Raw genomic sequence first — 13,054 nt, forward strand, 5'->3', positions numbered from 1 at the left:
ACAGTAGACATTGAGAAGGAGGTGTGCACCTGAATAATGCATTTAAAAATAGACTGCTTTGTGTTGATTGAAAACACCCAATGAAAGCATTCTCAATGCAGGACTTATCAACAACCTCGAAACAGCTGTTGACATGTTTTTTAATATAGATAGACCTGGTTAATCCTTGCTTGGTTTGCCGTTGACCTCTCAGTTCAGTTGAATTTTTGTGTGGCCCCACTATATCAGTAAGAATTGACAGCACTCAGCACCATGCAGGATCAAGCCATGAGCACTCCAGGGTTGAATGTGATGATGAATGAAGTGCAACCTCTGGTCTGACATATCTGTGCTTACTCAGCACCACGACAAACTAAGTCCAACCTCTCTCATTCTAATGCATACCATGAGGGAAATGGTATGTGTTAAATATGTATTAAAACACATCTTAAACGATCCATGCTTTGTTTATAATATATCTATAAGACCTTGTCACTCTATTTCTAGCATACTTCCGTTTTTTTGTTTTGATGATACCAGGAGAACACTACTTGTGGCTTGCAGGGCTTGGCGCTGTCCAATCAAGTCATGAGAGCACTTTGTAATACCATAAAGATATAGGCAGGGGGAGCCCTTTATATATATGCACACTACAGTATCTTACGTGGGGACCAGCTTAAAGCATGAATGCAATATACTCCTAATTCACACAATAGGTAAGGCACCTTATGCCAGTGGAGGATCAGGCATGGTGGAGCTCTGCTCCACCACACTGCCTCTAGAATGTCCCTGACATGCCCTCTCTGCTTCCACCTCTACATAGGGCAAATTCTTCACTGGCTATCTCTGGCCACTTTATGCCAATTGCATGATGCAAAGTGGCTTTAACAGACTAGAGAATCCACCCTCTGTCTCTTGCCCTTTTACTTGTATTTGTAAAAACTGAATGATTTTCTCTCTGGAGATAGCACTTGAACTGCTTGGTCATAAAACTCTTTGCATTAGCCTCTGAGTAGACGATTAGACTTTCTTTGCTCTTTCAATCAGGTGCACGTGCATACAGGAATAGAATGAGCAAGATTACAATAGGCAAGAAATGAATGACACCCTATAAAGAGAAAGCAGTGAAAATTCACCACAACCTGATCCTTACTCCTAGTGCCAGAATAGTAATAAGATTGTCTACACTGCACACTAAGCCTGGGCTCTGACTCAGGTTTGAGCCCAAGCTCCCATTCTGTTCACAGACAAATCAGTCTCACCCAGATCAGCAAATGCTCAAGACCTGAGTCCTAGGACCCGGCTAGGGGGGGTGAGTCAAAGCCCGAGTCCCACCGTGACTCAAGTGCAAGCCTGGTCATTTACAATGTGGGTGCAGGTCAAGCTGCAACCCTGAGTCAGAAGGGCTTTATAGTGCAGTATGCACATGTTAGCATGGTTGTGAGATCTGGGTCCAGCAATCATAAACTCAGGTTTACCATGCAGTGTGGATGCTCAAGCACTGGCTTGGAAACACTGAGTCCACAAGCCCAGGTCCCACAGGGTATGTCTATAGTGGAATAAAAGACCCCCAGCATTGTTGTGGCTGGCACAGGTCAGCTGGCTTGGGCTTGTGGGGTTTGGGCAGCAGGGCTAAAAATTACTGTGTTGACATTTGGTGTTGGGGACCCTCCCCGCTCAAGGGGTCCCAGAGCTTAGTGTGCCATGTAGACATGCCCTTAGGTCCTTTGTGGTACACCCAGTCGCATTCTATCTTGAAATGAGATGCAGAAGAAGTAATACATTTTTCTACATTAATGACAGAAATTTGCAACATTAATGTTTTCCATTTTACCACCAGACCAACAGGAGTTCCTGGAAGCAATGAGCCATACAACCTAGGAATGGTGGCATCCCATGGTCTAGAAACATCCAATGCAGATACATTTAGCAGTATTTCCAGGGAAGGGACTTTAATGGTAAGGGAGGTAAGTCGGAGATAAGAGTTTCTATGGAACGTTTTCAGGAGGTTTTGTCTTCGTAAGCATAAAAAATAATTATACTGTGTATTCTAAACAGAAAATGATTGCTTAAATTGTGCTCATTAATGGCTCAGTAATATAATTATATTGTATAAACAAATATGACAAACAAATGATTCTCACAACGACAAACAGCAGTGAATAGTAATACTAGAAGACTGGGATGGGATTTGCTCTAATTTGCTCTGCTGTAAAACCAGAGGAAATCCAAGCCAAAAGAGTTGCTCTCAATTTACACCATTGTTGGAGAGATTGGAATCTGGCCCAAAGTTTCCCTTTCTCTTCACCATTTTTCAACCCCTCCCCACCTCCACTTAGCCATCTGCCAAAGACATTCAGTTGATTTAGTATAATTATAACTTCTTATCTGAGCACTCTAATTGCAATATCTTGGCTCCTGTACAAGAAGGACCAAAAAACCTAGAACATAATGTCAATGATTACATTTATGAAGATGATGGAATGCAAAGTGGAGAAGTCTCCTGGCTGGACATCAAGCATGTCTCCAAAGGTCACAATAAACTTGACTTCTGGCTTTAAGGAATTGCTGAAGTAAAGCTGTGGTCATCCCACAGAATATTTTGGGTACATTTTTGGCCTTTCCAGTTTGAAATCTTGGTCCACCACATTCATCAAATCTCCCCAGTTCAATTCTATTTGGTTTCTGTTCCACCATTCTTGATCCTCATATGGGTATCCTGATGAGGAGTGCAGTTTGTAAACAAGGATGATTTAGAGAGAGACTACTTTGATTTCAACTGCATTGTGATAAAAGAGCAAGACTGAGGAAGGCACATTAAAAAAAAATTGCCCATGGAGAACCCTCAGATTCTTTTTCTGTTGTGGTTCTTTATCATGCTGTAGATTTTCCTGAAACAGGCAGGTGGTATTTTCCTGAAAAGCCCCACTCTGTCGGCAGGTGTTGATCTTGTTGGGGGAGGGGTTCGGCTGAGTCAGTGCAGCCAGTGACTCCTCACCCTGCCTGAACATAAAGGAGTTGAGAGTGGCTGCCTAGAAGGAAAGGATCTAGGATGTGGAGTGGGCAGTCCTGAGGGAAGACCTTAGGAGCTGCCAAGCCTGTGGAGTAGGTTTGAGCTGGTCTGTGATATCTGATTGTTTAGAAATAAAGCCAGACCCCGGGAAGGATGTGAGTTTGGGCTTTACATAGTGTGGGAGGTCTTTATTTTTATAGTAGATTGGAAAAGATGCCTACTCACAGTCCCCAATGTTCTTAGAGCAGAAGGATGATTTATTACTATATCAATTCTTTTTTCCTTTGGGGAAAAATAAATCTTTCCAAGGGCTAGCCTAGGTGACCTATGAACAGGCACTTGCCCTCCAACAGTAGATAATGTAGCTGTTTGCCCTTGTCAAAATATTACTCCAGGCCATGGCAGGGATGGGGAGAGGAGGGCAGCGCGGTGATCCCAAACTCTCCACCTGCCAAACACATGCCAGCTGGAAGTAGCCATTTGCAGGAAGAATATACAAAGAAAGGTGAGAGAGCTATTTGCTCCCCTTTCAAAATAGCCAAAGACTTCTCACTGAGACCCAAAGCGAGGGAGAGAAATCCCAGGCAACTCCAGAAGAAAGAAAGGAGACGGCAGAAAAAGCCTCACAACTTGAACTTCGTCCTGCCGCAGAATCAGAAATGGATTCAATGCAAAATGAGCACATCATATAAAACCCATCTAATCCATTGCTGCCCCTCAGCCTGGTTTGTACAGAGATTCTTGAAGTATAGTGATACTTGTCCACCTTGTCATGCCAGTGAAGTTAATTAAATTGAATACAAGTACAAGCCGCAATCATGATTAACCAGCCACTTTTGAAATGCTGGTATTAAGCATTGCTACTGTAAAACTTGCTCTGCGCAAACAATACCAAATGAGAGCACTGGTGTCAGATAAGGACGTTAAAACTAACAGGCAGCTTAAAAATCGAACTGATAATAGAAAATATAGTGTCATATACAAATCTTCTGTTGTTCTCTTAGGACCTTATCCAAAGCCCAATGAAGTCAATGGAAAGACTCTTGTTGACTTCTATGGTCAGGGCTTTTCTGCCCTCTTCCATGCACAAGGACAGTGCCCAGCTTTAAGGTGAAAAGTAATCAAAGGACATGTCTTTTAGCCCATAAGCTAACTGTTTATGCTAAACGATCTGTTCGATCTTGTATTTAGCTGTGACATTGTTAGTATTTTTCCCAGACCGGAAGAAGAGCTCTGCATAGCTTGAAAGCTTGTCTCTCTCACCAGCAGAAGTTGGTCCAGTAAAAGATATTACCTCACCCACTTTGTCTCTCTAATATCCTGGGGTCAACAATGCTGCATAAAGCAAATGGCTGTCACACTTAGCAGCAGCACTTGTTGTCCTAGTCAGATTGTGTTTTGAGGGGTCTTTACAAACACTTCAGATGGACACATCTCCTTAGCTACAGAAATTGATAGGCTGCAGGTGTGATTGCTAATAAAAATAGCAATAGGGGGAGAACTTCCATAACAATACCTGTCTGCATGGGAAAAACACATGCTAGAGAGGGTGATTGCTTGTCTGCAAAGGTGTCTGATATAGACAGTTACTTGGCAGACTCAGTTATGTCATGGAGAAATGGAGACTGACCTTGAATTCTAAACATTGATGAGCCCCACAGCAGTTTCAGGTAAATCATTTCTTCCTTCCTCTGTCTTTGGTACTTGACTAACCTGAGAATTTGGCAGCTGCAAGGATCAGGGCTATGTCATCTGTGGCTGCATATCACAACCCCTGATATTAGTAGCAGTCAGTTAGAATTGTAGTGCCCTGCCCGTGAGTTCTGCTAGACTCCTGATTCTCCAAACAGATATCACACATGACTTGTGCAGTCTAGAGAGAAGATCTGCTTTTTTGCTAGTGGGGGCCTATAAGAACGGAGAAAATTAAGTAAGACTTTCTTGGATTAGAGCACTTACCTAAAAATGTATCTGGAGTAGGTTTTTCTCCTCTCCACAGAGGCGTGTAACCCTTGTTGACACTAATGGGAGCTTTGTGTGCATAGCAAGACAAGAACAGATCTGTTATTCTGTGGAAGGGAAATGTTGATGCTGTTCACTGGTGTTTTGTACTCCAGAAGCATGCTTTTGGAGCTGTATTAGCGATTGTGGGAATCCTGCAATCAGACCCCTTATCACTGTAGCTTTTAAAAGGCAGAGGGACCAAATCTGCCCTCCACCATACAAGCCCAGATCTCACGGAAGTCAATGGGCCTTGGCCTATTCTCACGGACTGACTTGGGTGTACCATTGGACCCAGAGGGATTTGCATCTGCATGCCCAAAGTGAGAATTTGGTCCATGGTTACTTTGTTACAAAAATTCAAAATCATCATCAGACGTCTCCTGTTGATGTAACATGGCTAATTGCTTCTGAAGTTACTTTGTGATTAATTCTCTCTTCCTCCTGTTTTATATTTTGCTGCTTGCCAGATTTGCATGGGGTGAATATGGCAGTGAGGGCTCTTGTTCTGTGCTTGCTTTGATACCTGGGTTACTGCAGTAGATCTATTTGTTTTTTCCCCTCTCCTCTTCCTTGTACCTTGTGTCTCTGCAGACCACTGGTGAAAAAAAGCGTTCTAGCCATGCAGCCAGCAATGGCTTTGCTGGGCACATCAATCTCCCTGATCTGGTGCAGCAAAGCCACTCACCTGCAGGCACACCGACTGAGGCCCTGGGGCGAGTCTCCACGCATGCGCAAGACATGGACTCAGTGGCTGAAGTAGGTGGTGGGGCCTCTTTGTTACATGGCTATTCCTCTTCCTTCGCATTGCTTTGAACAAGAATTAACATCCTCTGAGGAAGAGGCTTTCTCAGTGTTTTCCTCCAGTCATCTCTGCTCGCCTCTCTCTTTGTTTCCAGTCCAGGATTATGATTATGAACGTAGTTGAAGTAACATTGACTTCAATTAGTAATAGGTAAATCGTTATATGTTTTAATGGCGGAAATTTGCACTGGGGCTCATTTCAAACCCAGCAGTTGATGTCAATGTTTAGTGATGTTGGGCTTGAACCAAACATCCCAGAAGTTTGTGAAAGTCCAGATGTGGGTCTCAACTTAATAACTTGGGGTGAAATCTTGCCCCTATTGAAGTCATTTTACCATTGACTCCACTGGGGCCCGGATTCTACCCTCTGGCTCATCTCTAATGGGAAGATGAACGAAAAGATTGGCTAGAAAGAGGCTGTGAAGTTCTTTAGGCCAAAAATGTAGCATACCTTTCAAGTTGTGGGTGTTTCCATTCAGGGTGAAATGACTCTGATACCAGCTGCTTGGCAGTAAAGTGGTTAAATGTGATTTTTTTTTTTCTGCATAGGATACAAAAATCCTAACAAACTCAAGTTCTTACATATAAACAAAGTGAATCAATGCCTGCCATTCACAGTCACTTACTATATATCATACACACTTCTCTTTGGGCCAAATTCTGCTCTCAGATGCAAGCCCACATCACGCAGTATTAAGTAAAATCTGTGGGTGAATGTCCAATAAGAAATAAACCTTTTATTTTGTTGTGTAGATCATTTAGTCTATGTCCTATCATCTTATTCTCTTCACTTTAGATTATCCAGCTGTTTTAAGGATCCCTTTTAATAATAATAAATTAAAAATCTGCTTGGAATAAAGGATCCCAGTCCTTCTAAAATGTAAGGATCTATGGTACATGTTTTGGCCTAAAGGTTTTATCTGTTTCCTTCTAAGGATAAGAGGGAGTCAGTTGTTTATAAAAGCAAATATTTCTGAGGTCATTCTCAGACTGTTCTTAAAAATGGAGACACAACATGAAGGGATTGTGTTTAACTACATACATTTATAGTGTATGTGCCAAAAAAATCCTGTACGTTTCAAAAATAGAATTTCTGGGGCTGGACAAGCTGAGGATGGGTATAAGCTGAGAGTTTTGGCTTCAGTTCAGACTCCTGAATGACTCACAGTACCGCTAGCAGAAACCTCCTGTCACAGCAGGAATCTGCATAGATGTCTTGTTGCATGGAAGTTTGGAATGGAGGATGAAACTCACCCCAGAGCAAGTGTGTACATACTTAAGCCCTGCATAAGGGCTTCATGGAGTCTGTGTTGTCTGTGAGTTCTTGCAGGGCTGCCTACATACCCCTATGCAGCAGGGCAAAGATCCCCATGCTGGCCTTGTATATGTGCAGAAGGCCACATTGAGAAAGGGCTTCAGAGTCACATTTATACAGATCCCCCCCAGGCACCTCAGACAGATGACATGGCGGGGCTGCAGCTGCTATACAGACTCACTGGCTGGAGGAGTAGCTGTACAAGAACTATGTGGTAGCACTTTGTCCTGGCCCTGTTTTGGGGGAGAGGGGGGTGGAATACTCTGTATGGGTGGAATGGATTTCTCCTTTAGTGAGAGGGCTGCAGGAAGAAGAATTCTAAGTGTTCGCAGTCTATTCATGCGAGAAATAATTTTTTCTACATTACACCATCACACATGTATTCTAACTGCCCTGTGGCAGACTCAGATTATATGTTCATCCCTTGTGAAACAGTGTCAGTCATGCTGACTAATGTCAAAGATAATATAGAGAGTATTGTGGCATGTACCTGTGTTGTGTAGGAAAGGAGTAAGATGACCCAAGCTTGTTTAAAGTGAATCCTTTGGGTATATCTATTAAAAATCAGTTTTCTTGTATTTTTTATTTTGGTCACTTTAATCATGAGTGGGTTTGAACCTAGGCTACGGAAGTGACAGATAGTGATTACTCCACCTGTAGCTTGGCAGAACCAGCCGTGATATGTCAGGGCTAAACAGAATGGAGGAGACCTAGTATTATCTCATACTGCAGCTTGGGAAGCTGAGACAGGTTTATAAAAGGTTGAACGGGACCCGCAGGAAGATGAGGTCTTAATATTTAAATAACAGATTTGAAAGTTATTAAAATGCCAGCGTCTTAAATGGAGAATAGCTGAGTCTGAGCAAAGAAAGAAAAAGCTTGATGCATCAGAATGGAGGATTTCATCCATTGTAAATGGTGTATTTGAAAGTGCCTTATCCTTAGTTGGAAAAAAAATCCCTATAAGTATTAAATTTTCCCTTCTAGAGTTGCTGACGCTTCATGGAAAATTTTGAAAAAGACATTTTATGTAGAAACAATTCTGCTTGTGTATATTTATCTCACACGTACGTGTGTGTGTGTGTGTACACAAAATAGTGCCTGTGTGTATATCTACGGATTATATTTTGCTAATATGTTTGCATGAAAGTATGTTTTTTGCAGAGTTCATCTCAGGCTGTTAATTCTCTGCATGGGAATTAATTATTCTTTATTTTTGACATCACATTCTGTTGTTATGGAGACAACAGTGATGTCACAGAAGATTATGAATAGGGGAGAAAGGTAGGGGGAAAACAACAGGAGAATCATGGAAGGTAGGCACTGAAAACAACTGCTAGCTCATCTGAACCATCTCCCTGCCAGTGCAGGAATGTGCCCGAAGGTACAGTTTCTAGTGTTTTCTCTGGTTAATGTTAAGTCTTGAGCAAGGAGGCGGCTTCTACTTTCCTTGGTGGCTATTCCACAGTACATCTTCCTGTCAGAAAGTTTCTCCTGATATTAGACCTACATTTTCTGTTTCTAAATGTAATCCCCTTAGCCCTAGTTATATCTCCTTGTACCATCCTAAATGATCCCTCTGCCATCTTGGTGTTTACACCCTTCAGATATTTGTAGGTCGTTAAAATAGTTCCTTAATCGTACTTTAGCCAGGCCTTACTTAAGGGGGTACAGTTGACAAAGTCCCTACTCCCATTGACTGTCAATGGGACTTTGGCTCCAAAGTCACTTAAGTGCTTTTGAAAAGTTTATTCATAAAGCTTTTTTCCAAATTCCCTTATGTCAGCCCTCCCAGTCCCCTGATCATTCTTGTTGCAGATGAACTGTTTATTCAAACTGGATTTTTGTTCATTGTGAGATTACTTTGCGCTTTTATGGCATTTTCCATCCTCAAACTTTGTTTGAAGTGTGTTGAATAAGAGAAGATTCACGATTCCGCTGTGGGGTAGTTGTGGTCACTATTCTGATCCCCCCAAGGGCATTCTGGGACATAGAGTATAAGTGACTTCCCTGAGGTTATGCAGTGTGCCAAAGTTCAGAGCTAGAATTAGAACCATGATCTCCTGGCTCCCAGTCCTTCCGCTTTAATAATAACGATCACCTTTACCCCTTTAATTTTTTTTTTTTTTTGTATAAAATATCCTTGGTGATAAATAGCAGAGAAAAATAGGGAGAATCTGACATAGCAGAATTGTTTCTAAATCAAATGCCTTTCGGAGTGTTCCGTGAGTTAGACTTTAAGAAGACCTTCATTCACCGAACCTTCACAGGGAGATTTTGGAAGCCAAATAACTGAATCATGAAAAACTCAGGAGAGCTCTTTTCAACAAAATATTTGCTCTTAAACTTATTAGCTTAATCCGTTCCTTGGGAGATCTTTGCTTGAAACCCGAGTAGCATTTTGAGAGCAGTGTAAGATTATGCTTACCTTTGAGAGAGCTACCCTTATAAAAGTGTATGCTTATCTTCTTGTAGTCAGGGTGTTATGCAATTACTCAGTGCAGTGGCTTTGAGCTCTGGCTTTGTACAGAGATAGCAAATTTGATTTTGGCCCTTGGTGGCTTAAAAGAAATCTGTGCTAAGGAGGAAAAATGAGTAGTGTTTCTTCTCTTGTGGAAACACTTGATTCTTGCTATTTTAACAGCGTTTAATATAGGTCATAAATATAGCATATCCTGAGTAAATGCGATGATAGAAGAATAAGCTGCTCAAGTAGGGGGAAGAAAACATGCCACCATGAGTCCCATGATAAGAATTTCATTTTGTTCAGGAGAAGGTCTTAGCCTCATTTTCCTGCACTAACAAAACATGAGTTTAAAAATAGAGCAATGGAATGGGAGAACTTCGTTTCCTATCGCAGAGTCTCAGCTTTGTCATCAGCTATGATATGTTCCGGTTTAGTTTTATTTGCTAAGAAATTACCTTTGGGGCCCTCACACTTTAATTGTGCAGTCATTTAAGTTAACTTCTTGAAACAAAGTAGCCCATTGAAATACCTCCAATCCTGAGTGGTATGATTTAATAACAGTGTATATTGTGCCTGTGAAGTGGTTATATCTATGCGGTACACTGCAGAACCATGGTAGATCACAGAGCAACGTGATAAATTTCATTTAACACATTTCTTGGAACACCTCACCTGGGCGCTATCCACTAATCCACTTCTGCCAGCAGTTGGGACTACTTCTAAGACACCAAATCTCTGCTACCAACCTGACACAAAAATATTTCCTTCCCTTTCCTATCCTCCGCATCCCCACAAACATGTGCTTTCATATGAGAATTTAAAGTAGCTTGACAAACAAGATGAGCAGTATTCAGTCCTGGACCAATGATAGATTTAAAGTTCAATATCAAATACCTCATCAGGACCAGAAATGGGGGGAGGGGCATTAGAGGGCCAAGATTTGTAACTTTACCAATGGGATAAATATTTCTATTTTTGCCCTGGCATATCTCAGGGTAGTGAATAGCCAAACTGTCACATTATTATGTCTGCAAAAGCTCACCAAGGCAATTCTCAGAGGTTTCTAAAATGTATTATTTATTTTTTCTCTCTTTTTGAGAACTGTATAGTTGAAGATATGCTAATTAAAACATCTTAGCTTTACAAGCATAAGCATCCAAAAAAAGCAATGGGAATACTTTAAAAAACTCTCAAACATTCCTGCAATAGTTTTTCTGTCAAATGTGTGGCATGTCCCAATTACACACTGATGCAGGTCTGTGTGGTTTAAAATTTTCATTTGTGTTTGTCTGGGATGTCCTGCAAAATTCACTCCTGGATTCACCATTCATGAGATGCGGTCATCCCAAACCTCTGTCAATAAGACTTTTCTTCCATATCATGATGTGTTCGGTAATTAGCACTTATGGTGCATATTGTAGTACCTTTCATTTTCAAAGCACTATGCAAACTTTCGAGAATTTACCCTTTTTATATAATGTTTATTAAGATATTTTCAGTGTATATAGAAAACTGATCTGACAGGGCAAAGAGAGTGATTTTGAACAGTCCCCCATCTGGGAAGATTCTAGTTTGTTGTTCACTGGAAGCAAAAACATTGGTATTAAGTATTATTCCCTTCCTCTGAGCCATCATCCTCTTTCTTGTTTTATAGTATGGCATGGGAAGTAGCACCAAAGCCTCTTTCACTCCGTTTGTGGATACCAGAGTGTATCAGACCTCCCCTACTGATGAGGATGAAGATGATGATGAGGAATCATCTGCTACAGGTAGGAAGCAATGCAGCCTGACATGGGGTATGGACTAGATGAGATCAGAGTGTACACCCAGAACATAACCCAAACCTTAAAACGTTCATTAACTCCTCTTTGGGTTGTTTTTTATTCCTTCCACTTTCTGTCCAAAACCCAGAAATGATGAAATACCATGAGAGAGGTCTGAAGGAAGCAGGAACTATAGGGAAAATGTGCTCACCCTCCCTGTCAGTGGGGGAGAGATTTCCAGGACCCTTTTGCAGATTCAAGTAGAGGTTTGGATAGTTAAGAAAGTTTGGTTGCTGCTATTATTTATTTAATTGTACCAAGACCCCATTGTGCTAGACACTGTTCAAACACAGACCAAAAAGATAGTCCATGCCCCACTGAGCTCACAATCTAAGTATAAGACAAGAAATAGCAAGTGGATACTGGCAGACCGGAAGGGAGCTCAAGGAAACAATGAGACAATTTTGGTGAGCATGACACGCTGTGGTCTTAGCACACCAGCTACCTAAGCTTTTGGTGTTCATCCATCACCTAAATATTTATCTTAAATCAAAGGCCAGGTTGTTTGTTGCATTTTTAATGTCTTCTCCCTAATCAGAAAATAAAACAAACATTTCCCTACTGAATCAAGCAGACTGGAAAAGTCGCCCAGTTGTGATGGAGTTGAGGAAGCTATTACTAATATGTTTTCTTTTTAGCACTGTTTACCAGTGAACTGCTTAGACAAGAACAGGCCAAACTGAATGAGGCAAGGAAAATCTCTGTGGTAAATGTGAACCCTACCAATATCCGCCCTCACAGCGACACGCCGGAGATCCGAAAGTACAAGAAGCGCTTCAATTCGGAAATACTTTGTGCTGCTTTATGGGGTAAACTGCTAACTAGCTTACACTCGTTGCAAGGTTTTCTAGAGCCCGGGGCGAAAAATGAAATGTGAATGGTTTTAAAGACTACTTCACCATGCGACCGTGCCTCAGTCTGCAGCAGCCTCAGGCTACACAACAGGCACTTTGAACAATTTGTAACTGATGGAAACTTGAGGACCCAAGAGCTCGTCTGCATCGTGAGTTACTGTGCAGCAAAACCAAATCTACAGCACACCAGCTTGCCATGCAGTAGCATCTCTTGTGGACACTGCTACACTGCAGAGTGCAGCTTCACTACTTGAAAGTGCAGTAAGTTGCTATGTAGACAAGCTCTAAGTTAAGTGTCCACATCAGCTGTAGCCTCTTAAATGGGCCCTTAGACACCCATTGCCAGTTAGACACCCACCTTTGAAACTGGGGGCTGTAACTATGCATTCAAGCTTGAAAATTGAGATCTCTGTTTCAGAAACTCATTCTGCCTTGTATTTGTTTCATTACTATAGTGTGTTGTCCTGCAATTTACGTGATAAATACTTGCTTTTAATGGTTATGCTATTGTAGTCAGGGTACTAAGAGGCAACATGAGGTAAAATTTTCAAGAATGCCCAAGTGACTCAGCAGCCTAAGTCCAATTTTCAATAGTGAACATCAATGAGAATTAGCAGCCTAAGTGTCATGGATTTTTTCACTACTGAAAATGGGTCTTAGGCAGCTAAGTTACTTGGGCATTCTTGAAAATTTTACTCATGCTCTAATGATAGAGCAGTGGACAGGGACCTCTCCTCCTTGGCCAAAGCACTTTTCACCTCTTCGTGCCTGAATTTGCCAATGTATAAAATGGAGATG

At 41.6% G+C, this 13,054-nt stretch overlaps 1 protein-coding gene across 16 annotated transcripts in view; it reads left to right on the forward strand.

Moving 5' to 3' along the window:
• TNIK (TRAF2 and NCK interacting kinase) overlaps positions 1-13,054 on the forward strand; it is a 316,747-nt gene that overhangs the window by 268,723 nt on the left and 34,970 nt on the right. For 15 of the 16 annotated variants that reach the window (XM_039490028.1, XM_039490013.1, XM_039490012.1 and 12 more), the window contains 4 exons: positions 1,820-1,946; positions 5,588-5,752; positions 11,234-11,348; positions 12,041-12,211. In XM_039490028.1, coding sequence (XP_039345962.1) covers positions 1,820-1,946; positions 5,588-5,752; positions 11,234-11,348; positions 12,041-12,211 — 578 coding nt within the window. The remainder of the gene's footprint in view (positions 1-1,819; positions 1,947-5,587; positions 5,753-11,233; positions 11,349-12,040; positions 12,212-13,054) is intronic. The other variant, XM_039490023.1, reaches the window with a different exon arrangement.

This window comes from Mauremys reevesii, linkage group 9 (genome assembly GCF_016161935.1).
Source record: "Mauremys reevesii isolate NIE-2019 linkage group 9, ASM1616193v1, whole genome shotgun sequence".
NCBI lineage: Eukaryota > Metazoa > Chordata > Testudines > Geoemydidae > Mauremys > Mauremys reevesii.